This window comes from Setaria viridis, chloroplast, assembly GCF_005286985.2.
Source record: "Setaria viridis chloroplast, complete genome".
Classification (NCBI taxonomy): Eukaryota; Viridiplantae; Streptophyta; class Magnoliopsida; order Poales; family Poaceae; genus Setaria; species Setaria viridis.
In genome coordinates, this window is record NC_028075.1 from 1 (window position 1) to 23,703 (window position 23,703).

At 36.1% G+C, this 23,703-nt stretch overlaps 11 protein-coding genes and 13 non-coding genes across 24 annotated transcripts; 13 read left to right on the forward strand and 11 right to left on the reverse strand. All coding sequences in view use genetic code 11, as the record gives it.

The window, feature by feature from the left end:
* Window positions 1-87: 87 nt before the first annotated feature.
* Window positions 88-1,149, reverse strand: psbA (photosystem II protein D1). The gene has a single exon. The coding sequence runs from the start codon at window positions 1,147-1,149 to the stop codon at window positions 88-90; it is 1,062 nt and encodes a 353-aa protein (YP_009172120.1).
* Window positions 1,150-1,377: 228 nt separating this feature from the next.
* trnK-UUU lies at window positions 1,378-3,932 on the reverse strand. The gene is made up of 2 exons: window positions 3,895-3,932; window positions 1,378-1,410 (listed from the first exon to the last, which is right to left on the reverse strand). It is a non-coding gene; the product is annotated as a tRNA-Lys (tRNA).
* matK (maturase K) lies at window positions 1,667-3,208 on the reverse strand. Its single transcript has one exon. The coding sequence runs from the start codon at window positions 3,206-3,208 to the stop codon at window positions 1,667-1,669; it is 1,542 nt and encodes a 513-aa protein (YP_009172121.1).
* Window positions 3,933-4,464: 532 nt separating the features above from the next.
* On the reverse strand, window positions 4,465-5,559 carry rps16 (ribosomal protein S16). The gene is made up of 2 exons: window positions 5,520-5,559; window positions 4,465-4,682 (listed from the first exon to the last, which is right to left on the reverse strand). The coding sequence occupies exons 1-2, from the start codon at window positions 5,557-5,559 to the stop codon at window positions 4,465-4,467; spliced, it is 258 nt and encodes an 85-aa protein (YP_009172122.1).
* A 671-nt stretch (window positions 5,560-6,230) lies between these two features.
* trnQ-UUG lies at window positions 6,231-6,303 on the reverse strand. The gene has a single exon. It is a non-coding gene; the product is annotated as a tRNA-Gln (tRNA).
* Window positions 6,304-6,653: 350 nt separating this feature from the next.
* On the forward strand, window positions 6,654-6,839 carry psbK (photosystem II protein K). Its single transcript has one exon. The coding sequence runs from the start codon at window positions 6,654-6,656 to the stop codon at window positions 6,837-6,839; it is 186 nt and encodes a 61-aa protein (YP_009172123.1).
* Window positions 6,840-7,202: 363 nt separating this feature from the next.
* psbI (photosystem II protein I) lies at window positions 7,203-7,313 on the forward strand. Its single transcript has one exon. It carries the CDS (start codon window positions 7,203-7,205, stop codon window positions 7,311-7,313), a length of 111 nt encoding a protein of 36 aa, YP_009172124.1.
* Window positions 7,314-7,433: 120 nt separating this feature from the next.
* trnS-GCU lies at window positions 7,434-7,521 on the reverse strand. Its single transcript has one exon. It is a non-coding gene; the product is annotated as a tRNA-Ser (tRNA).
* Window positions 7,522-8,503: 982 nt separating this feature from the next.
* On the forward strand, window positions 8,504-9,565 carry psbD (photosystem II protein D2). Its single transcript has one exon. The coding sequence runs from the start codon at window positions 8,504-8,506 to the stop codon at window positions 9,563-9,565; it is 1,062 nt and encodes a 353-aa protein (YP_009172125.1).
* On the forward strand, window positions 9,513-10,934 carry psbC (photosystem II CP43 chlorophyll apoprotein). The gene has a single exon. The coding sequence runs from the start codon at window positions 9,513-9,515 to the stop codon at window positions 10,932-10,934; it is 1,422 nt and encodes a 473-aa protein (YP_009172126.1).
* A 152-nt stretch (window positions 10,935-11,086) lies between these two features.
* On the reverse strand, window positions 11,087-11,174 carry trnS-UGA. The gene has a single exon. It is a non-coding gene; the product is annotated as a tRNA-Ser (tRNA).
* Window positions 11,175-11,521: 347 nt separating this feature from the next.
* Window positions 11,522-11,710, forward strand: psbZ (photosystem II protein Z). The gene has a single exon. It carries the CDS (start codon window positions 11,522-11,524, stop codon window positions 11,708-11,710), a length of 189 nt encoding a protein of 62 aa, YP_009172127.1.
* Window positions 11,711-11,991: 281 nt separating this feature from the next.
* trnG-GCC lies at window positions 11,992-12,062 on the forward strand. The gene has a single exon. It is a non-coding gene; the product is annotated as a tRNA-Gly (tRNA).
* Window positions 12,063-12,454: 392 nt separating this feature from the next.
* Window positions 12,455-12,528, reverse strand: trnfM-CAU. The gene has a single exon. It is a non-coding gene; the product is annotated as a tRNA-Met (tRNA).
* Window positions 12,529-12,622: 94 nt separating this feature from the next.
* Window positions 12,623-13,377, reverse strand: trnG-UCC. The gene is made up of 2 exons: window positions 13,355-13,377; window positions 12,623-12,670 (listed from the first exon to the last, which is right to left on the reverse strand). It is a non-coding gene; the product is annotated as a tRNA-Gly (tRNA).
* A 1,857-nt stretch (window positions 13,378-15,234) lies between these two features.
* On the forward strand, window positions 15,235-15,293 carry trnM-CAU. The gene has a single exon. It is a non-coding gene; the product is annotated as a tRNA-Met (tRNA).
* A 5-nt stretch (window positions 15,294-15,298) lies between these two features.
* On the forward strand, window positions 15,299-15,363 carry trnT-GGU. Its single transcript has one exon. It is a non-coding gene; the product is annotated as a tRNA-Thr (tRNA).
* A 456-nt stretch (window positions 15,364-15,819) lies between these two features.
* Window positions 15,820-15,892, forward strand: trnE-UUC. Its single transcript has one exon. It is a non-coding gene; the product is annotated as a tRNA-Glu (tRNA).
* Window positions 15,893-15,953: 61 nt separating this feature from the next.
* trnY-GUA lies at window positions 15,954-16,037 on the forward strand. Its single transcript has one exon. It is a non-coding gene; the product is annotated as a tRNA-Tyr (tRNA).
* Window positions 16,038-16,391: 354 nt separating this feature from the next.
* On the forward strand, window positions 16,392-16,465 carry trnD-GUC. The gene has a single exon. It is a non-coding gene; the product is annotated as a tRNA-Asp (tRNA).
* A 1,034-nt stretch (window positions 16,466-17,499) lies between these two features.
* Window positions 17,500-17,604, forward strand: psbM (photosystem II protein M). The gene has a single exon. The coding sequence runs from the start codon at window positions 17,500-17,502 to the stop codon at window positions 17,602-17,604; it is 105 nt and encodes a 34-aa protein (YP_009172128.1).
* A 718-nt stretch (window positions 17,605-18,322) lies between these two features.
* petN (cytochrome b6/f complex subunit VIII) lies at window positions 18,323-18,412 on the reverse strand. The gene has a single exon. The coding sequence runs from the start codon at window positions 18,410-18,412 to the stop codon at window positions 18,323-18,325; it is 90 nt and encodes a 29-aa protein (YP_009172129.1).
* A 919-nt stretch (window positions 18,413-19,331) lies between these two features.
* On the reverse strand, window positions 19,332-19,402 carry trnC-GCA. Its single transcript has one exon. It is a non-coding gene; the product is annotated as a tRNA-Cys (tRNA).
* A 1,041-nt stretch (window positions 19,403-20,443) lies between these two features.
* rpoB (RNA polymerase beta subunit) lies at window positions 20,444-23,671 on the forward strand. The gene has a single exon. The coding sequence runs from the start codon at window positions 20,444-20,446 to the stop codon at window positions 23,669-23,671; it is 3,228 nt and encodes a 1,075-aa protein (YP_009172130.1).
* The last annotated feature ends 32 nt before the right edge of the window (window positions 23,672-23,703 follow it).

Sequence of the window (23,703 nt, forward strand, 5' to 3'; positions counted from 1 at the left end):
GAAATACCCAATATCCTGTTGGAACAAGATATTGGGTATTTCTGGCTTTCCTTCTTTCAAAAATTCCTATATGTTAGTAGAAAAACCTTATCCATTAAGAGATGGAACTTCAAGAGCAGCTAGGTCTAGAGGGAAGTTGTGAGCATTACGTTCGTGCATTACTTCCATACCAAGATTAGCACGGTTGATGATATCAGCCCAAGTATTAATAACGCGACCTTGACTATCAACTACAGATTGGTTGAAATTGAATCCATTTAGGTTGAATGCCATAGTACTAATACCTAAAGCAGTGAACCAGATCCCTACTACAGGCCAAGCAGCCAAGAAGAAGTGTAAAGAACGAGAGTTGTTGAAACTAGCATATTGGAAGATTAATCGACCAAAATAACCGTGAGCAGCCACAATGTTATAAGTCTCTTCTTCTTGACCAAATTTGTAACCCTCATTAGCAGACTCATTTTCAGTGGTTTCCCTGATCAAACTAGAGGTTACCAAGGAACCATGCATAGCACTGAATAGGGAACCGCCGAATACACCAGCTACACCTAACATGTGAAATGGATGCATAAGGATGTTGTGCTCCGCCTGGAATACAATCATAAAGTTGAAAGTACCAGATATTCCTAAAGGCATACCATCAGAGAAACTTCCTTGACCAATAGGATAAATCAAGAAAACAGCAGTAGCAGCTGCAACAGGAGCTGAATATGCAACAGCAATCCAAGGGCGCATACCCAGACGGAAACTAAGTTCCCACTCACGACCCATATAACAAGCTACACCAAGTAAGAAGTGTAGAACAATTAGCTCATAAGGACCGCCATTGTATAACCATTCATCAACAGATGCAGCTTCCCAAATTGGGTAAAAATGCAATCCGATCGCCGCAGAAGTAGGAATAATAGCACCAGAAATAATATTGTTTCCATAAAGTAAAGAACCAGAAACAGGCTCACGAATACCATCAATATCTACTGGAGGAGCAGCGATGAAGGCGATAATAAATACGGAAGTTGCGGTCAATAAGGTAGGGATCATCAAAACACCGAACCATCCGATGTAAAGACGGTTTTCGGTGCTAGTTATCCAGTTGCAGAAGCGACCCCACAGGCTTGTACTTTCGCGTCTCTCTAAAATTGCAGTCATGGTAAGATCTTGGTTTATTCAAATTGCAAGGACTCCCAAGCACACGTATTAACTAGAAAGAATATAGATAATAGAAGGCTTGTTATTTAACAGTATAACATAGTCTATATACCAATGTCAACCAAGCCAGCCCCAACGATTGGATTTCCATATAACTTCATTTCCCAAATCCAAAAATTTGGGAAATGAAGTGAGTAAAAATTCAAAACTCAGATTGCTCTTTTCTATTTTGCATATGGGTTGCCCGGGACTCGAACCCGGAACTAGTCGGATGGAGTAGATAATTCTTCCTTGTTACAATAAAAAAAAAACCCCTCCCCAAATCGTGCTTGCATTTTTCATTGCACACGACTTTCCCTATGTAGAAATAGCCAATTTCTATTCCGAAGAGGAAGGCCACTAATTTTCTTAGTTAATTAGTAAATTAATTCACCTACTATGGAACATTTCAGAATGGAAAATGTGCAAGTTTTATCTTGATATCGATCTTTTCTAGTTTATTAGTTTTGTCTAATGATTAATTAAGAGTAAGAGGATTCACCAGGTCATTGATACGGATAATATCCAAATACCAAATACGCTCACTGTGTGATCCATTGAAAGAAAAGTGAGTTGTTTTGGCGAACATCAAAGAAAAAACTTGCTCTTCTTCCGTAAAAAATTCTTCTAAAAATACCGAACCCAATCGTTTCATAAAAGTTCGTACCGTACTTTTATGTTTACGAGCTAAAGTTCTAGCACATGAAAGTCGAAGTATATATTTTAGTCGATACAAAGTCTGTTTTTTCGAAGATCCACTATGATAATGAAAAAGATTTCTACATATCTGACCAAAACGATCAAGAATATCCCAATCTGATAAATCGGTCCAAACGGGTTTACTAATAGGATGCCCTGATCCAGTACAAAATTGAGCTTTTGATAAGGATCCAATGAGGGGAGTAGCAGGGACTGTGGTATCGAATTTTTTCATTCGAGTATCTATTAGAAAAGAATTCTCCAGCATTTGATTCCTTACTAACAAAGTATTTATTGGTACACTTGAAAGGTACCCCAGGAAATCGAAGCAAGAGTTTGTTAATTGGTTTAGGCGGATCCTTTGTGGTTGAGTCCAAAAAGAGATAAAATATTGCGAGAAATTGACAAGGTAAGATTTCCATTTCTTCTTCAAAAGAAGAGTTCCTTTTGATGCAAGGATTGCCTTTCCTTGATATCGAACATAATGCATAAGAGGATCCATAAAGAACCATATGGTTTTCCGAAAAAACCCTGGGTACATTACCCCAAAATGTTCCATCTTCCCAGAAAAGTGGATTCGTTCCAGAAAGGTTCCAGAAGATGTTAATCGTAAGCAAGAAGATTGTTTACGAAGAAAGAACAAGAAAAATTCATATTCTGATACATAAGAGTTATATAGGAATCGAAATAGTCTTTTATTTTCTTTTTTCAAAAGAAAAAAAGATTTCATTGAAGTAATAAGACTATTCCAATTCGAATAATAGTTGAGAAAGAATCGCAATAAATGCAAAGATGGAACATCTTGAATCCGGTATTCAAGGAGTTGAACCAGGATTTCTAAATGGATAGGATAGGGTATTTCTATATGTGATAGATAATGTAAATGCAAAAATTTGTCTTCTAAAAAGGGAAATATTGAATGAATAGATTGTAAATTTTGAAACTTTAGTATTTCTTTTTCTTCCGTACAAGATAGTTGCCCTAGCGAAAGTGGGATTTCTACAACGATCGCAAACCCCTCAGATAGAATCTGAGAATAAAACTCAGAATAAAAATAATTGCTGTGATCCAACAATCGATCTTGGTTAGGCTGATTAACCGAATTAATCCCAAAATTCTGCTGATACATTCGAATAATTAAACGTTTCACAAGTAGTGAACTAAATTTCTTGTTATTACAACCAAAAATTTCCACAGGCTCGGCACCATTTAATCCATAATCATGGGCAAATGCATAAATATATTCCTGAAAGAGAAGGGGATAGACGAAGTATTGTTGACGAGATTTCTGTTTTTCTGAATACCCCTCGAATTTTTCCATTTGTATTTCTACTTGAATCAGAGAAAAAAAGCATTTCTCGGTTTATCAAATGATGATATGATACATAGTGCAATATGGTCAGAACAAGGTGTTGCATAATACAAACCCTGGAAAGAAAGGAAGTCTAATCCATAGATCTTTTTCCGCTCCTTTTCTATCCAATTAGTTTATGTTTGTTCTAATTACAAAACAAACAAGAACAAATCTTTTATTTTTGCGGGCCAATCGCTCTTTTGACTTTGGAATACAGTCTCTTTATCAATATACTGTTTCTTTTACACATTCAATTCATAACATCCCTTTTCAATCCATAATCAAGAATAATTAGGATTTCTAAAAAAAAAAAGTAAAGGGTCCACTCATAGGAAAACCTAACCTTTCCCCGCATCAGGCACTAATACATTTTTAACGTCTAATTAGATCGGGGAATTCTTCCAATTAAGAAGTTAAGCTCGTTGCTTTTTATTTTATCAGAATTAGAGCCAGGCTCTATCCATTTATTCACTAGACCCAGAAAATCGAAATTTTTTTATTCAAAAAAAAAAGAAATTAATTTTATTACGACATGCTATTTTTTCCATTCATTACCTTTGAGGATCAGTCGTGGTCTTCTAGACTCTACCAAGAGTCTGGACGAATTTGTTGCTTCATCCAAATGTGTAAAAGATCATAGTCGCACTTAAAAGCCGAGTACTCTACCATTGAGTTAGCAACCCAGATAAAATAGGATCTCTTAGACACGATCGAAATCCAAAAATCGATGGAATTACACCGGACGCTCCTGTCAAAACATTGAATTAGCAAGACATCAAAAGAAAGATTTTATCACCCATTAAAAACACTCAAATACCAAAATGAACTGATCCCGTTCAATTTCACTAAGGGTAAAAAAGGAGCGGCCCCAATCACAATGGCAAAATTGTCATTTTTTTAGCAATTTCTTTAAATAAACAAATCTTCTATAGAGAGTACATGCAAGGGGGGCAACCCTATCATTTGAGCGAAGTGTAGACAGAAATACCTAATATGGAGTGATGATAAAGAGACCCAGCTATCTACAAATTCTATTTGTTTAATAGACCTTTGTCAATGGAAATACAATGCAATTAGATACAAAAAGGAAATAAAATAAGGACTTTTGTTGGATTGGCACGACATAAATGCAACAAAAAAATAGGACTAAGAAAGAGGCTGTGTCTAAAAAATTAAGAGGTACTAGCGTCCCCTCCTACTTTTTTATTCATTTAGTTCTTCAATTAACTCAAAGTTCGTTCTTTATCTTTAAAGAATTCTGCTTTCCTTAAAATATCATAAACTGTTCTTGTAGGTTGAGCACCCGTTTCAAGGAAATAGAGAATAGCTGGAACATTTAAACAAGTTTGATTCTTTATTGGATCATAAAAACCCACTTTTTGAAGATCTCTTCCTTCTCTTCGAGATCGAACATCAATTGCAACGATTCGATAGATAGCTTATTGGGATAGATGTAGATAAACAACCCCTCCCCTAGAAACGTATAGGAGGTTTTCTCCTCATACGGCTCGAGAAAATGATTCTAATTTCTGTCTATAATATAAGTAGATAGAAATTAGATTATGACTTGCATTAATTTCCTTAAAGAAAAGAAAAAACAAATTTCATTTATACTCATGACTCAAGTTGGCTAATTTTGACTGACAGACTTCAAAAGAAAAACCCTTCGAAATTTTTTGAGTCGTCTCTAAACTCTTTTCTTTATCTCATCTCGAACAAATTTACTTTTATTCCTTATTCTGATCTAATTCTATTGTTGAGACGGTTGAAAATCGTGTTTACTTGTTCTGGAATCCTTTATCTTTGATTTGTGAAATCCTTGGGTTTAGACATTACTTCGGAAATTCCTATTCTTTTTTCTTTCAAAAGAGTAGCAACATACCCTTTCTTTTTTCTTATTTCCTTCGATAAAGCATTTCACTCTTCTATAGAAATCAAATATGAACGATTGATTCAGATAGACTTTTAATCGAAAAAGTTTTTCCAATCTTCCAAAATTTGACTTTTTTCTTTTTTTAACCTTTTTATTTCTATATTAAGGATAGACTGACAAAGTTGGCCTAATTTATTAGTTTTCACTAACCCTAGATTCTTTCCCTTGATAAAAAAGAAATTCTGTCCTCTCGAGCTCCATCGTGTACTATTTACTTACAAACAACCCAGCGCAAATTAGGTTCGGGACAAATAGAACAGACTATGTCGAGCCAAGAGCATTTTCATTACTATGGAAAATGATGGATAGAAAAATCCACAATCGATCATGTCCTTCAAGTCGCACGTTGCTTTCTACCACATCGTTTTAAACGAAGTTTTACCATAACATTCCTCTAATTTCATTGCAAAATGGTATCGAGAATTGATCCAATATGGAAGGAATCATGAATAGTCATTGCTTTTGTATACTAATTCAAACTTGCTATCTATGGAGAAATATGGATAAAAGAAATAAGTATTTATCGGGGAACACTCTGCAAAGATCCAATTTATTTAAATTCATATTCTATCATATGAATGAAACATAGTTCGAAAAAGAAGAATAAAATAGTTTGCTTAAGACTTATTTATTATTTCATTTCCATTCTCAACAGAGAACTCAAGATGATCAATCCTGAAATGAGAAGGATCGACTCTTCCCCAACAAATAAACTATCAACCTCCAGTTGAATTAATTTAATTAATTCATATATTTTTCTGTAACAAAAACAATTAACTATTAACCAAATAAGCTATGCCAATGAAAAGATTGGTAGTTTTGGGAGAGTTATAAAATTCTCCCACTTCTTCGACTCGAATAACAAAAGAAAGAAATTTTTTTTTGTAAAGTAAAATTAAGGTCTTTGCTTTTACTTATAGCATTCTTTCTTTTAGGTAAAAGAAAGAACTAAAAAAAAATAAGAAAAGTACGATTTTTTTTTTCAATCCATAATAAACTTTTTTTTGTGTCGTGCAGGGCACAATACGATTCTATCTTTCGCTTCATCAGAAAAAATCTGGGACGGAAGGATTCGAACCTCCGAGTAACGGGACCAAAACCCGCTGCCTTACCACTTGGCCACGCCCCATTTCGTTTTATGCAACACTAATAAACACTAGTGTTTTAATATATTATTCGTCAATCCCACTTCAATTACCTAAAAAATGAGGGATATTTTCTTGCTAGGATTCTAGACATGCGGATAATATAGAATCCAAAAAATGCATTGATCATTACATGGAATTCTATTAAGATATTATATGAAAGTCGAATTTCTTCCATTCTCATTTGAGAATGCGAATACAAGGAGGTATTTTGTGTTTGGGAAAGTCCGAAGAAAAAAGGATTTGGAATCCACCTTTTCTTTTGCTTTTTTCCCTTAGAAAAATAACTCAATCAAAATCCAATTATCTACTCTACAAGAACGAAATGCTTGTTATGCCTAATATACTTAGTTTAACCTGTATCTGTTTTAATTCTGTTCTTTGTCCGACTAGCTTTTTCTTCGCCAAATTACCCGAAGCTTATGCCATTTTCAACCCAATCGTGGATGTTATGCCTGTCATACCTGTACTCTTTTTTCTATTAGCGTTTGTTTGGCAAGCCGCTGTAAGTTTTCGATGAAATCTTTACTATTCCGTCTGCCAATAAAATGGATAAGAGCCGAGAAGTCTTATATTATGAACCTTCGATTCTAAAATTTAAATTCTTCTACATTGAATGTATAGCTGCAGCAATAAATTGGGATCCGCCTTTCTACCCCCTGCGCCTACGTTGAGCAGGTACCTTTAGGTACCCACACAATACCTAAACTAATTTTTGATATTGATAAGAGTGCTTATTATAAAGCAATTCTTGCAATTTTTTTTAAGAATTGATTTTTGCATTTTTAGGTGTCAAAATAAACAAAACCCATCCTAGTGGATCTGTGTAGTAAGGAAAAATGGGTAATCTATTCCTTAACAAAAAAATCTTGGAGATTATGTAATGCTTACTCTCAAACTTTTTGTTTATACAGTAGTGATATTCTTTGTTTCCCTCTTTATCTTTGGATTCTTATCTAATGACCCAGGACGTAATCCTGGGCGTGAAGAGTAAAAATCCAAAATTTGTGGGAATTTTTTCTTACAAATTGGATTTATTTCGTACATTTATCGATGAGAAAATCCGGGGGTCAGAATTCCTTACAATTTGAAAGTCCCAAATGATCCGAGGGGGCGGAAAGAGAGGGATTCGAACCCTCGGTACAAAAAAATTGTACAACGGATTAGCAATCCGCCGCTTTAGTCCACTCAGCCATCTCTCCTCGTTCTAAATCGAAAGGTTTTCGTGATATGACGGAGGCAAGAAATAACGATTGCAAAAAATCCTTCCTTTTTCTTTCATTTCAAAAGTGCATAAAAATTATATTGCCAATTCCATTTTAATTATATTCTTTTTTCTTAATGTTAATAAAAAAAAGAAGAAAATTCTTGTTTTTTCTTTCCAAAATTCGATATAGGCTGGGCTGAGATGAGAGACAATCAGATAAATTTTCTCTTCAGCGGGCAGTTCCATATAGGATTTGTTAGAATAAAACAAGCAGGTTATAACTCTTTTTTTTTTGATTATTTATCCACAAAGCAAAAAAGGTTCTTATCAAAGCCACAATAAAATTGGAAAGAAAGATAAAGTAAGTAGACCTGACCCCTTGAATAATGCCTCTATCCGCTATTCTGATATATAAATTCGATGTGGATGAAATTGGTGTATAAGCGGATTTTTTGTATTTCCTTAGACTTAGATCGCGCAAGGCAAGAATTTTTCGCTATTTACGATTTCATATTCTTGTTACTAGACGTTCTATAGGAATAAGAAGAAATCGCAACTCTTTTCCGTTACACATAAAAAGGGTTTCAAAAGTCAATTTTGCTTTTCAATATCTTTCTTTTTTTCAGAATCCTATTTTTGTTCTTCCACCCATGCAATAGAGAGCGAATGAGAAAAGAGGGGTTATTGTTCCCTTAAAAGAGAGGCTTTGAAATAGGAATCATGGAATAATGCTGAATTCAAATGTTTATTTCTTTATTTCTATAGTGTAAGAAAAATAAATTGAATAAAATTCGTGGATTTACCACAACCTTGGTTGTGACCCCATAGATAAAAATGCAAAATTTCTATCTTCGAGACCATTGAAAAAGGGCATTGAACGAGAAAGAAATCGTCCACAGATAATCAAACTATCGTATGCCCTGGAAGTAATATGAGGTGCTCGGAAATGGTTGAAGTAATTGAATAGGAGGATCACTATGACTATAGCCATTGGTAGAGTTACTAAAGAAGAAAATGATCTATTTGATATTATGGACGACTGGTTACGAAGGGACCGTTTCGTTTTTGTAGGATGGTCCGGCCTATTGCTCTTTCCTTGTGCTTATTTCGCTTTAGGGGGTTGGTTTACAGGGACTACTTTTGTAACTTCTTGGTATACCCATGGATTGGCTAGTTCCTATTTGGAAGGTTGCAATTTCTTAACCGCGGCGGTTTCCACTCCTGCCAATAGTTTAGCACACTCTTTGTTGCTACTATGGGGCCCGGAAGCACAGGGGGATTTTACTCGTTGGTGTCAATTAGGTGGTCTGTGGACTTTTGTCGCTCTCCATGGGGCTTTTGCACTAATAGGTTTCATGTTACGTCAATTTGAACTTGCTCGGTCTGTTCAATTGCGGCCTTATAATGCAATTTCATTCTCTGGTCCAATCGCAGTTTTTGTTTCCGTATTCCTTATTTATCCACTGGGACAATCTGGTTGGTTCTTTGCGCCGAGTTTTGGCGTAGCAGCTATATTTCGATTTATCCTTTTCTTCCAAGGATTTCATAATTGGACGTTGAACCCATTTCATATGATGGGAGTTGCCGGAGTATTAGGCGCAGCTCTGCTATGCGCTATCCATGGGGCTACCGTAGAAAACACTCTATTCGAAGATGGTGATGGTGCAAATACCTTCCGCGCTTTTAACCCAACTCAAGCTGAAGAAACTTATTCAATGGTCACTGCTAACCGCTTTTGGTCCCAAATCTTTGGTGTTGCTTTTTCCAATAAACGTTGGTTACATTTCTTTATGCTATTTGTACCCGTCACCGGTTTATGGATGAGTGCTATTGGCGTAGTTGGCCTGGCTCTGAACCTACGTGCCTATGACTTCGTTTCCCAGGAAATCCGTGCAGCGGAAGATCCTGAATTTGAGACTTTCTACACCAAAAATATTCTTTTAAACGAGGGTATTCGTGCGTGGATGGCAGCTCAGGATCAGCCTCATGAAAATCTTATATTCCCTGAGGAGGTTCTACCACGTGGAAACGCTCTTTAATGGAACTTTCGTTTTAGCTGGTCGTGACCAAGAAACCACCGGCTTTGCTTGGTGGGCTGGGAATGCCAGACTTATCAATTTGTCCGGTAAACTACTTGGAGCTCATGTAGCCCATGCCGGATTAATCGTATTCTGGGCCGGAGCAATGAACCTATTTGAAGTGGCCCATTTCGTACCAGAAAAGCCCATGTATGAACAAGGGTTAATTTTACTTCCGCACTTAGCTACTCTAGGTTGGGGAGTAGGGCCAGGGGGAGAAGTTCTAGATACTTTTCCTTACTTTGTATCTGGAGTACTTCACATAATTTCCTCCGCAGTCTTAGGCTTCGGTGGCATTTATCACGCGCTTCTGGGACCCGAGACTCTTGAAGAATCTTTTCCATTCTTTGGTTATGTATGGAAAGATAGAAATAAAATGACTACAATTTTGGGTATTCACTTAATTTTGTTAGGTCTAGGTGCTTTTCTTCTAGTACTCAAGGCTCTTTATTTTGGCGGCGTATATGATACCTGGGCCCCCGGGGGGGGGGATGTAAGAAAAATTACCAATTTGACCCTTAGTCCCGGTGTTATATTTGGTTATTTACTAAAATCCCCTTTTGGGGGAGAAGGATGGATTGTTAGTGTGGATGATTTAGAAGATATAATTGGGGGACATGTATGGTTGGGTTCCATTTGTGTACTTGGAGGAATTTGGCATATCTTAACCAAACCCTTTGCATGGGCTCGCCGTGCCTTTGTATGGTCTGGCGAAGCTTACTTGTCTTATAGTTTAGCTGCTTTATCCGTTTTTGGTTTTATCGCTTGTTGTTTTGTCTGGTTCAATAATACGGCTTATCCAAGTGAGTTTTACGGACCCACTGGGCCAGAAGCTTCTCAAGCTCAAGCATTTACTTTTCTAGTTAGAGACCAGCGTCTTGGAGCTAATGTAGGGTCTGCCCAAGGACCGACGGGTTTAGGTAAATATCTAATGCGTTCCCCAACGGGAGAGGTTATTTTTGGAGGGGAAACTATGCGTTTTTGGGACCTTCGTGCTCCGTGGTTAGAACCTCTAAGGGGCCCCAACGGTTTGGACTTGAGTAGGTTGAAAAAAGACATCCAACCTTGGCAAGAACGACGTTCGGCAGAATATATGACCCATGCTCCTTTAGGCTCTTTAAATTCCGTGGGTGGCGTAGCTACCGAGATCAATGCAGTTAATTATGTCTCTCCTAGAAGTTGGTTAGCGACTTCCCATTTTGTTCTAGGATTCTTCTTTTTTGTGGGCCATTTGTGGCATGCAGGGAGAGCCCGAGCTGCTGCAGCAGGCTTTGAAAAGGGAATTGATCGTGATTTGGAACCTGTTCTTTACATGACCCCTCTTAACTAAGATTTTTTGATTTCTACCTGTTCTACTTTTTTTTCTGTTCTGGCTCGGTTATTTCATCTAGCCGAGCCATTCATGCTTTTTTATGAAAAAATGATATAAGCGGGCAGAACAAAGAAAAACATAGAAAGAAACAAATGTATTCAATAAACAAAAGGAGAGAGAGGGATTCGAACCCTCGATAGTTCCTAGAACTATACCGGTTTTCAAGACCGGGGCTATCAACCACTCAGCCATCTCTCCACAGCCCAATCCCTATTTTATTCCTACAAATAGAACATAGCTATATGAAATGATCTACTAAACTCCGATAAACATCTCTCAGATGCAAGTCCACTTTCGATATATCTCTGTATACTGTATACACGGATACAGAATCCGCTATATCCGTGTTGTGAAATAAAGGCTAAATCCCCTCAACTCCATATCCAAATAAAAGCGGTAAGGAAAAAGTTTTAAAGAGAAGAATCCATGGATTCATGATTAAACCCCTCCTACTTCTTGTATTTTCGTACAATTTTGATTAAGTGAGGGATCAAATAGAAATATGTAGTCAACTTTATTTGAAGGTAGTTTGGAGGATTTTAAATATGACTATTGCTTTCCAATTAGCTGTTTTTGCATTAATTGCGACTTCCTCAGTCTTAGTAATTAGTGTACCCCTTGTATTTGCTTCTCCTGATGGTTGGTCAAATAATAAAAACGTTGTATTTTCCGGTACATCATTATGGATTGGATTAGTCTTTCTGGTAGCTATTCTGAATTCTCTCATTTCTTGAATTTGTTTAGTATTTAGTAGCCCGATATAAAATAAATAAAAAGAAAGGCCCTTTTTCGAAAAAATTCTGATTTTGATACACATTAAAATGCTATTTTCGTTCCGAATTATTATATTAGCTCTTCTCCTTCATTATTATGAAATTCTATTGCCATTAGAATACAGACAATTAATAAAAAGAAAACTCTAATAGAAAATGAAACGGTCGACCCAGACATAGACGGTCGACCCAGGTGGATATACCCTATAAAATATAGGCCGTAGCGGGCGTAGTTCAATGTAGCGAGCGTAGTTCAGTGGTAAAACATCTCCTTGCCAAGGAGAAGATACGGGTTCGATTCCCGTCGCTCGCCACCTTAATTTAGTATTTAGTAAGGTACTATGATAAAAAATGAAGTCTAGTTGACTACTTAACTACTTCTATTAAATACTTAACTACTTCTATTAAATTAAGTAGTTGTTAGTCTAGTACTGTACCCCTTCCTATCTTATCCTTCCTTTGCACCCGATTCAAAAAAAAAAAAGAGTGCTTCGGGGGCGAAAATCCAACTTTCCAAGAAAGTTCCCTAAACCGGGGATTCTGCCGAGACAAACAAGAGACAAACGGTTTTTAAAGGGTATAGGCTATGCTTTTCTTTCATTTTTTTTTTTCTGCCTGCCTGCAGAATAAAAAAAAGAGTTGGGTTGGATATAGCCCTCTACCATATCTATACAAATAGAATAGTCCATTTATACGGACTGCTAAGTGCGGAGACGGGAATCGAACCCGTGACCTCAAGGTTATGAGCCTCGTGAGCTACCAAACTGCTCTACTCCGCTCTGTAGGGCCGAAAACAGGTGGACGAAAAAGGTTGAATACAAGTCTCTACCATGTCTAGACAAACAAATGGAATAGTCTTTTTCTACAAAATGGAGCGGGTAGCGGGAATCGAACCCGCATCGTTAGCTTGGAAGGCTAGGGGTTATAGTCGACGTTGGTTGATTTTTTTTAACGTCTCTAATTCAAAACCGAACATGAAATTTTGATTTCATTCGGCTCCTTTATGGATATTCTCACCACTTAACATCTATGTCAGCTTTTCTGTCTGAATGGAACCAAAGCTCTCTGCTTTCTAGATGATCCCTATAGAGTAGGAGATAGAAATTCTCCTAAATATCTATCTAATCTACTTACTTCGTTCCCTAATTTCATTCAAGAGATCCTGAGGAAAAGAGTTGGGTTTCCACCGAGCTGAAACAATATACTCACGGTTCTAGTAAACCAAAACCATCGTTTTTTAGCTATTGGGTTTCCATTTCCTTTTTAAACAAAACAAAAGAAGATTTAGTTACGATTGGAAATAAATTTTTTTGTATCTTCATCCATAGATCCTTTACTCATATTTATTCAATCGGAATACTTAAATGCAAAATTATGCTTCGCGACTCTGTACTCATAATCGAATTTGTATTTTGAGTGCAAATTTAATTAGTCTTTGGATACTAATCGCGAGAATGTATATTCTTCCTCAATATGCTATTGAGAGGAAAAGGATTAAACCCTTTAATAAGAACTAAAGTTTTCATCGGAATATGAATATAAAAAAACTTAAGGATGCCTTAAGTATATCATTTCAAATTCAGTTATTAATAGAACGAATCACACTTTTACCACTAAACTATACCCGCTACATGTAGATTATGATACCAATGCTACCCTTTGTCAAGGGTAGCCATTCGAGAAGGAGGCTAATTCAACCTTATCAAATCAAACGGAGAAAGTTCATGGCAGTGGGCAGTTAGTACTTCAATCGCGAGCCTTTACTTTAGGATTTAGATAGCCCCTCTCTAATCTGTAAAATACATCTCTTCTTACCATGCCAATTGTGTATGAACCAAATGTATGCATTTCGATTAGGATCTATTCTACGGTTATGACTACAATATACCCTAAGAGATATAGGGGGCAGTCCCCATAAATCTCTTTCTTCCTTTTCTTTTTTGTTCAGAATTGAACAAATAAATTGGGAAAGATCTTTTCTTCCTCCACTTATCATGAAATACGAGCCATAGGGAAGGAGTGAGATGACTTTAAAAAATTCATCATAGACTTCCTCTATCACTTGAGAGAAGCAACAAACAAAGAGTAATAACAAATAAAAGGAAAAGCGGATAGGAATGGACAGATTTACCTGATGAAAATTTACATCAGAGGACTCTGATGAGGACTCCTCAAACTCTTCATAAAGAGGATCCGGAAAGTCTCTGGTTAGTGGATCCTCCCCATTTACAAATTTCCTCTCTTCTTTTGCACTCAATTCTAGTTTATTAAATTCTTGTTTAAAAGAATCAAAGAAGATGAATCGAACTAAGAACACATAAAAAAGAGCATAGAGGACCAAGACCATTACCAAAAGTTCCTCCTAAGAATCATATTGGGTATCTGTTCCTTTCCTTTTCACCCTAGGATCAGAAATCCTAAATCCTCCTTTTTTCTAGTGTTCGGAAACGGAAAACCCTGAACCAGGAGGAGTTAGGTATGTAGGATATGGTTTTTCTTTTTTGTTGGGCAGGCAGTAGTATAATTTTTCTACTCTGCAGTATAAATTCGACTGCCAACTTTTTAGAATAAAATGAACTCCAACATAGTTTGTTCCAAATCCACTAGAATCCTTGTAGAATAGTCGAGGACCCCATTTCCAAGGGGTACCTGTTGAAAATAATTTCAACAAATCCGTCCAAAACTTTTTTAAGAAAAATTAAAAAGTTTTGAACTCGAAAGTTTTTCCAAAAGAAAAGATGCCTGTTAAAAATTGTTTCAATCTCTCACCAAAACAAATAAGAAGTATATCACTGAAAATTAATACCCAGCCATATGGGTATATGAAGAGCGCAAATTCCTTTATACCCCACCCAATTAGAATTAGGGGAAATAAAACATAAATGGAGATAGTTCTCATCATAAGATCGGCCAATAGAAGAAAAAAGTCCCTAATTCTGCAGAACATTCTGAGCACATGAAAAGTGAATAGCCTAAAGATAAAAAAAACAAAGTCTATCATTTTTTTAACAGCAGTTCTTATTGCCCCTTTGGCATTTTTGGCCCATTGTTGTATCCGATTCAACAATTGATACATATTTGTTCTCCTCTTAAAAAAAAAAATGGAACTTCCGGGCTTTGGTGAATTGTCCGAGATCGTGTTTACATACCTATGAACTTATCCACCTTCTTCAAGTGTATCCGATATATATAATAATTTTTGAGTGTGTCAACTCTCTGTTGACATATTTTATTATACGTTATACGTATTTATTTATATAATAATAAAATACCTCTATTTTGTGCAAGTGGTAAGAGAGAATATGAAAGATTTTCTTATTTTTCTTTATTTTATCAAGATTTTGAACCTCGACATAAATAAATCTCTACATATATCTCTATCTGTACATATATTATGTACATTAATATATACATATATTATGTACATTATGCAGTAGACCCATAATAGTAAACGAAAGTGGCTAATTATTGAATAAAAAGCCCTTTTAACTCAGTGGTAGAGTAATGCCATGGTAAGGCATAAGTCATCGGTTCAAATCCGATAAAGGGCTTTTCACTTAGTGGTAGAGTAATGCTTTGGTAAGATGGAAGTCATCGGTTCGAATCCGAGAAAGTACTTTTCTACAAAATCCATTCATTTTTTTTTTTTTGAAAATGTCTCCATTTTTCGTGAATTTTATGACTTTGTTTAGTGCAAGATGCCGATATTTTTGGTCTGAACACTAAACGAAGCACAGAGTTTAAATTGCAAAAAAGAAATGAAATTGGACTGTTTTTCCTGTTAGAGCAATCAAATCCATACCTGTACTGAACTAATCTAGACTCCTAATCTATTCTTATTCTATACCCTTTAAACGAATTTCCTTAACTTAAAAAGTAGGGGATGATCCGTGAATTAACCTAACCCTCAACTAAAAAAAATCCTATGAAAGCATAACAGAAAAGTAGTAAAGACTCTTTCCTTTGATCTAGTTATACTCTTCGAGTATATTGACAATTCCAAAAAACTGCTCATACTATCATTATAGTATAATGACGAGTGGTTGTATATGGCGCTATCGTCTAGTGATGCCCCTATCGTCTAGTGGTTCAGGACATCTCTCTTTCAAGGAGGCAGCGGGGATTCGACTTCCCCTGGGGGTAGGGAGTATTATAAAAAGAGGTTAATCATAGATTATCAAAAAGCCTAGAAAAAATTCTTCCTGGGTCGATGCCCGAGCGGTTAATGGGGACGGACTGTAAATTCGTTGACGATATGTCTACGCTGGTTCAAATCCAGCTCGGCCCAAAAATCTAGGGCTTCGTGAATATGAACTAAATCCATTATTTTGTATGGAAGAAAAAAAATGTCTGATCCATAGAAATAAAGGATAAAGAGAAATGGGGAAATTTTTTCTTAATCCATATCTCTCTGATTCTTTATAGAGTTTTTCTTATGGAAAGGCAGATTATCGTTTATTTTTAGGGATAAAAAATCGCAACATACTAGTTATGCCACTCTCACTATACCCACATATCCTATGTGGGTATGTAGTATATGATTCGTCTATTTCTTAGAGCACAACAGACGAATCGAATCTTCTTATGGTTCTATTTAAGAATTATGGTTCTATTTAAGAATAGGTATGCCATACACCCCGCAGGGATTGTAGTTCAATTGGTCAGAGCACCGCCCTGTCAAGGCGGAAGCTGCGGGTTCGAGCCCCGTCAGTCCCGAACTAGGGTTCAATGAATGGACAAATTCATCTTTCCTTTTTTTAATGGAAATTTTTGATGAAAAAGGGGGGGCAGGGGGCAACATCAAATATCTATGGGGTACCCTTACTTCACTTTTTTTATTTCGCATTTCTCAGTAAAAAGAGAGCTGTATAGGAATTTTTTTTTTCACTACTTCTGGTTGGAAAGGCTATCATACGTGGATTAGTATAATTTAGGATATTACTCTATTTTTATGATGATACCGTCCTCATCTTAACTTACTATTCGACTCTTATGGAATAGAGTACCGGTATTTTACCGGAATCCATACATAAACCGTATTCGTTTATTGTTAGAGAATGAATTTCATCTAATTAGTTCCTTTTTGGGCACACCCCTTCTATTTTCTAGTTCCAACTTTGTTTGTGTATGTTCAATGAATAATTGGAAAGAATCTACCTCATTCTCACTCCATTTGCCGACTCCTTATAGATCTGCTCTCATCTTTAGACCCCAAAAAGTAGATATTGATAGTAACCTAATAAAATAAAAACCAAGCAAACGCTCTTTTTCCTAAATTGAAATATTGGATCCTTTTTATTTAAAATCCCCTTTTCTCCATCTCATTTCTACTTCTACTGCTTATTTGGATGTCTATGTGACCCACTTTCTATGGGTCATATAATACATACATACATAATTGTATGTATAACTATAAGAAAAAGGAAGGGAAATTGGATAAGATAAGAAAGATTTTGGGTTATACATATAGAAAAGCAAAAGTAGAAAAGAATGAAAAATGGAATAGAGGGAGTTTCGAATCCAATCAAAAAATGGATTTTGGTCTTAGTATGGATAAGGGATCTTCCTATGCTATGTTATATTATTCCACTATCAACCATGAATTGATTTGATAGATCCAATATTCATAATATTGAATTGATTCAGTATTATCAGAATGCAAGTCCTCCCCTTAAATTTACAGGATACCCCTTTTTCCTCTCTATGGGATTACATCCCGAGTTATTGTGAAAAAAAAAAATAAAGAGGTTATGGAAGTCAATATTCTCGCATTTATTGCTACTGCATTGTTCATTCTAGTTCCTACTGCCTTTTTACTTATTATTTATGTAAAAACAGCCAGCCAAAATGATTAATTGGAATTCCAATTAATCATTGAAGAAATGAAAAAGGGATTAAAGAAAATAAAAATCCAAGTCTTAAATGAAAGGATCCGGTTGGAATCATAAAGTGTGGTAGAAAGAACTCCATATAGTTTTTTCTACCACACTTTAGATTCTCTCTATTATATTATCTTGAATCTACATAGAATCGATTAGTAGATTGAAATAGTAGTCTAATTCAACTGCTTTTTTCACTGCATCCACGGAGGGGGAGAAAAATAATACGCGAATACACTATAGTAAAAGAAAAAAAGTAAAAGGAAAAAACCTACGAATCTTTCATGCTTAAAAATGGCGCGAGATGCTTCAATCGAGATCTTTCAAAAAAAAAAAAGAACATAAAAAATTTTCTAAGAATAAGAAAATAGTATAAATGGAAAATGTGCGATATGTTGTGAATAGCTTTGTGTAAGAAAGTTTAATTTTCTTATGTATAGAACTTTCTTTTTACTCGCCACTTCTAGTAGAATAGAAATTCTGAATTACTATAATTGCCCTTTCTATTATACTGCAATAGAACATAGTAGAATAGAACGACTCTTTCTTACTTTCTTAAAAGAGTTTCTTACAAGAGTGAAACAAAACTAAAGAAAGAGAGAAAAAAAGTTTGGCAAACTTTTTAATGCAAAACGACCAATTAAAGAAAAGAGTTGATACTACAATTCGACTACTCAATCAATTGGTAGTATCCCTAGAGTCCACTCCTCCCCCATACTACTAGCGAAAGAGAAAATGTAAAGACTACCATTAAAGCAGCCCAAGCGAGACTTACTATATCCATGTAAATTATGTCTCCTATTTCTATGAAGGAATTCTTCTACTATTGATCAATAATCATAGTGGAATCAAGGGTACAGAGTCAAAAGGCCATTCTGCCCTAAGACTATGGATGAATCCGTTAAAGGAATTTACTCCTAACAAATTCTTATATGATTTCTGGTAGAATTGGAGAGCATTAAGTATAAATATGATACATAGCCCTTTCCCTAAAAAAGAGTAGGGGGATGTCCTGAATAGAAGACGCGGGAATAGAGAGATTTTTTCTTCCGTTTGTTACCGTTTTTATAAACAAAGGGCGTAAGAATATACCATAAAATTAGGATAGATAAATATTTATTGGATACCTACCTTACCCATGTTTATTTTTGACCTAAACCCTACTGCCCCGCTTTCTATCTTTCTATGAAAGAGTGAGGAGGCCCTATCCACAACCCCAAAATGGATTTTTGATCAGCCTATTCAATCTAATTCTCGACAGAATCAGTAGCTTTTACTTTAGTGTATGTAGGTAGCATAAGATGTACGAAGTGTATGTAGTAAGATGTACCATAAAAAAAATGTATGATAATTAGGAAGTCTTGATATTTCTTCGCGAAGTCCCTTCTTCAATCTTAGATTGAAAAAAGACTGCTCCTTAGGAACCTTTGGATACGAAGATTTCTGACATCTTAGTCTCGTAGTTTTAAATTCCCGAATCGAATCAATTTAAATTAATAAAAGAATAAGGAAACGCTACCTCATCCCTATTGGTAGCCGTTTGGGCCACTGCCGACAAAACAAACCCTAGTTTGAGGATAGAACTATGGTATGGATTCTAAAAATCCAGTATCGCCAGACCTAGTTACTCTCGTGCCTCAACTTATAGAGATAGAAATTTGTAGGGTTTGATCAGTACTATAATCCTAAGTATTTTATTGATTAGGCGGCACCCAGATTTGAACTGGGGGTAAAGGATTTGCAGTCCCCTGCCTTACCACTTGGCCATGCCGCCAAAAAATCCGATCTAAAATCGAGAAAAGAACAAGTATTCATTTACATTTTTTTACTAAAACCCTTTTTCTTTCTATTCTATTGAGATGACAAAGGAGAAAAAGTGGATTTCCAGTCACAGGCTGCAAAATTCAGAACAAATTAGAACCATTAACTATAATTTTTATTTTCTTTTTTTTTGAATTGCAGTAGTGAACGACTCTTAAATCGGTATTCTCCCCCTCCCCTTCCATTATTTTTAATGGCATAATAAAATAGAATAAATGTTTCCCTAATCTGTATATAGGGAAATTCCAGGTCCAAATAGCATTATTATCTATGGATCCCCCTTATGTACATATCCCTATGGGGAATCGTGCTTTTATTTTTCATTGCATTAAATATCTTGAATAAAAAAAAGAGGGAATTTGATTTGCTCTGATATAGATTATGGCTTGGCCTTCTTGGACCACCTAAGTGCAATTACGATAAAAGAAAGGATATGTAGATAGGTGGATAACTAGATTGGCAAGTACTTAAAAAATAAAGTAAATACTTTATTTTAGGATTCTACAACGAAATCCTTTATTTTCCAGCAATTCTCTACTATTACGAAACAAAAAAGAACCTTCAAATTCTTTTTGAAAATGAAACTAAGCGTGCTATTCTAAATCGAACTAAAGTCAAACTTTCTAGTGCTTATAAATTATTATGGCTTTATCCCCTTTCATAGAAAGGAGATAAAACGAGAAATCTTTGCTATCCAATCTTTTTAGAATATCATAAAGTTTAAGTGGCAGAATTTTTTTCTAGGACTGTTTTATCAATTCATTTTTATTCCATTTCTACCCCTGCTAAATTCGAATTTTCGTCGAAATCGTCTCTATTCATATGTATGAAATACATATATGAAATACATATGTGAAGTTCCCTAGAATTTCATGTGATTCAGTAAACAGAATATAGATTCCATGATTGCTAGATTGATCCGTAGGGATTGATGAAGAGTGAGCTGATAATGGAATTTTTCTTCGATAAATAGAATAGGAAACTTAAGATTAAAATGCTCCGGAATGGAAATGAGGGAATGTCCACAATACCCGGATTTAGTCAGATCCAATTCGAGGGATTTTGTAGATTCATTAATCAGGGCTTGGCAGAAGAACTTGAGAAGTTTCCAACAATTAAAGATCCAGATCACGAAATTGCATTTCAATTATTTGCGAAAGGATATCAATTGCTAGAACCCTCGATAAAAGAAAGGGATGCTGTGTATGAATCACTCACCTATTCTTCCGAATTATATGTATCCGCGAGATTAATTTTTGGTTTCGATGTGCAAAAGCAAACCATTTCTATTGGAAACATTCCTATAATGAATTCCTTAGGAACCTTTATAATAAATGGAATATACCGAATTGTGATCAATCAAATATTGTTAAGTCCTGGTATTTACTACCGCTCGGAATTAGACCACAAGGGAATTTCCATATACACCGGGACTATAATATCAGATTGGGGAGGAAGGTCGGAATTAGCAATTGATAAAAAAGAAAGGATATGGGCTCGCGTGAGTAGAAAACAAAAGATATCTATTTTAGTTCTATCATCAGCTATGGGTTCAAATCTAAGAGAAATTTTAGATAATGTTTCCTACCCCGAAATTTTCTTGTCTTTCCCGAATGCTAAGGAGAAGAAGAGGATTGAGTCAAAAGAAAAAGCTATTTTGGAGTTTTATCAACAATTTGCTTGTGTAGGTGGGGACCTGGTATTTTCGGAGTCCTTATGCGAGGAATTACAAAAGAAATTTTTTCAACAAAAATGTGAATTAGGAAGAGTTGGTCGACGAAATATGAATCGGAGACTGAATCTTGATATCCCTCAGAACAATACATTCTTGTTACCACGAGATGTATTGGCCGCTACGGATCATTTGATTGGAATGAAATTTGGAACGGGTATACTTGACGATGACGATATGAATCACTTGAAAAATAAACGTATTCGTTCGGTTGCGGATCTGTTACAAGATCAATTCGGACTGGCTCTTGGCCGTTTACAACATGCGGTTCAAAAAACTATCCGTAGAGTATTCATACGTCAATCGAAACCGACTCCACAAACTTTGGTAACTCCAACTTCAACTTCGATTTTATTAATAACTACTTATGAGACCTTTTTTGGCACATATCCCTTATCTCAAGTTTTTGATCAAACCAATCCATTGACACAAACGGTTCATGGGCGAAAAGTGAGTTGTTTGGGTCCTGGAGGATTGACGGGGAGAACTGCAAGTTTTCGGAGCCGAGATATTCATCCGAGTCACTATGGGCGTATTTGTCCAATTGACACGTCCGAAGGAATCAATGTTGGACTTACCGGATCGTTAGCTATTCATGCGAGAATTGATCACTGGTGGGGATCTATAGAGAGTCCGTTTTATGAAATATCTGAGAAAGCAAAAGAAAAAAAAGAGAGACAGGTGGTTTATTTATCACCAAATAGAGATGAATATTATATGATAGCAGCAGGAAATTCTTTGTCCTTGAATCAGGGTATTCAGGAAGAACAGGTTGTTCCAGCTAGATACCGTCAAGAATTCCTGACTATTGCATGGGAACAGATTCATGTTAGAAGTATTTTCCCTTTCCAATATTTTTCTATTGGGGGTTCTCTCATTCCTTTTATTGAGCATAATGATGCGAATCGGGCTTTAATGAGTTCTAATATGCAACGCCAAGCAGTTCCACTTTCTCGGTCCGAGAAGTGCATTGTTGGAACTGGATTGGAACGCCAAACAGCTCTAGATTCGAGGGTTTCCGTTATAGCCGAACGCGAGGGAAAGATCATTTCTAGTGATAGTCATAAGATCCTTTTATCAAGTAGTGGGAAGACTATAAGTATTCCTTTAGTTGCCCATCAGCGCTCTAACAAAAATACTTGTATGCACCAAAAACCTCGGGTTACGCGGGGTAAATCCATTAAAAAAGGGCAAATTTTAGCGGAGGGAGCAGCTACAGTTGGTGGGGAACTTGCTTTAGGAAAAAACATTTTAGTAGCTTATATGCCCTGGGAGGGTTACAATTTTGAAGACGCAGTACTAATTAGCGAACGTTTGGTATATGAGGATATTTATACTTCTTTTCACATCCGAAAATATGAAATTCAGACGGATACGACAAGCCAAGGCTCCGCTGAAAAAATCACTAAAGAAATACCACATCTAGAAGAACATTTACTCCGCAATTTGGACAGAAATGGAGTTGTGAAGTTGGGATCCTGGGTGGAAACTGGCGATATTTTAGTAGGTAAATTAACGCCTCAGATAGCGAGCGAATCGTCGTATATCGCGGAAGCTGGATTGTTACGGGCTATTTTTGGTCTTGAGGTATCCACTTCAAAAGAAACTTCTCTCAAACTACCTATAGGTGGAAGAGGGCGCGTTATCGATGTGAAATGGATCCAGAGGGACCCCCTTGACATAATGGTTCGTGTATATATTTTACAGAAACGTGAAATCAAAGTTGGGGATAAAGTAGCCGGAAGACACGGGAATAAGGGGATCATTTCAAAAATTTTGCCTAGGCAAGATATGCCCTATTTGCAAGATGGAACACCTGTTGATATGGTCTTCAATCCCTTAGGAGTACCCTCACGAATGAATGTGGGACAAATATTTGAAAGTTCACTCGGATTAGCAGGGGATCTGCTAAAGAAACATTATAGAATAGCACCCTTTGATGAGAGATATGAGCAAGAGGCTTCAAGAAAACTTGTGTTTTCGGAATTATATGAAGCCAGTAAACAAACAAAAAATCCATGGGTATTTGAACCCGAGTACCCGGGAAAAAGCAGAATATTTGATGGAAGAACAGGAGATCCCTTCGAACAGCCTGTTCTAATAGGGAAGTCCTATATCTTAAAATTAATTCATCAAGTTGATGAGAAAATTCATGGACGTTCTACTGGGCCCTACTCACTTGTTACCCAACAACCCGTTAGAGGAAGAGCCAAGCAAGGGGGACAACGAGTAGGAGAAATGGAAGTTTGGGCTTTAGAAGGATTTGGTGTTGCTCATATTTTACAAGAGATACTTACTTATAAATCTGATCATCTTATAGCTCGCCAAGAAATACTTAATGCTACGATCTGGGGAAAAAGAGTGCCTAATCACGAGGATCCTCCAGAATCTTTTCGAGTGCTCGTTCGAGAACTACGATCTTTGGCTCTAGAACTGAACAATTTCCTTGTATCTGAGAAGAACTTCCAGGTTAATAGGGAGGATGTTTGATCGGAATAAATATAAATTCTTTTCTTATTTCT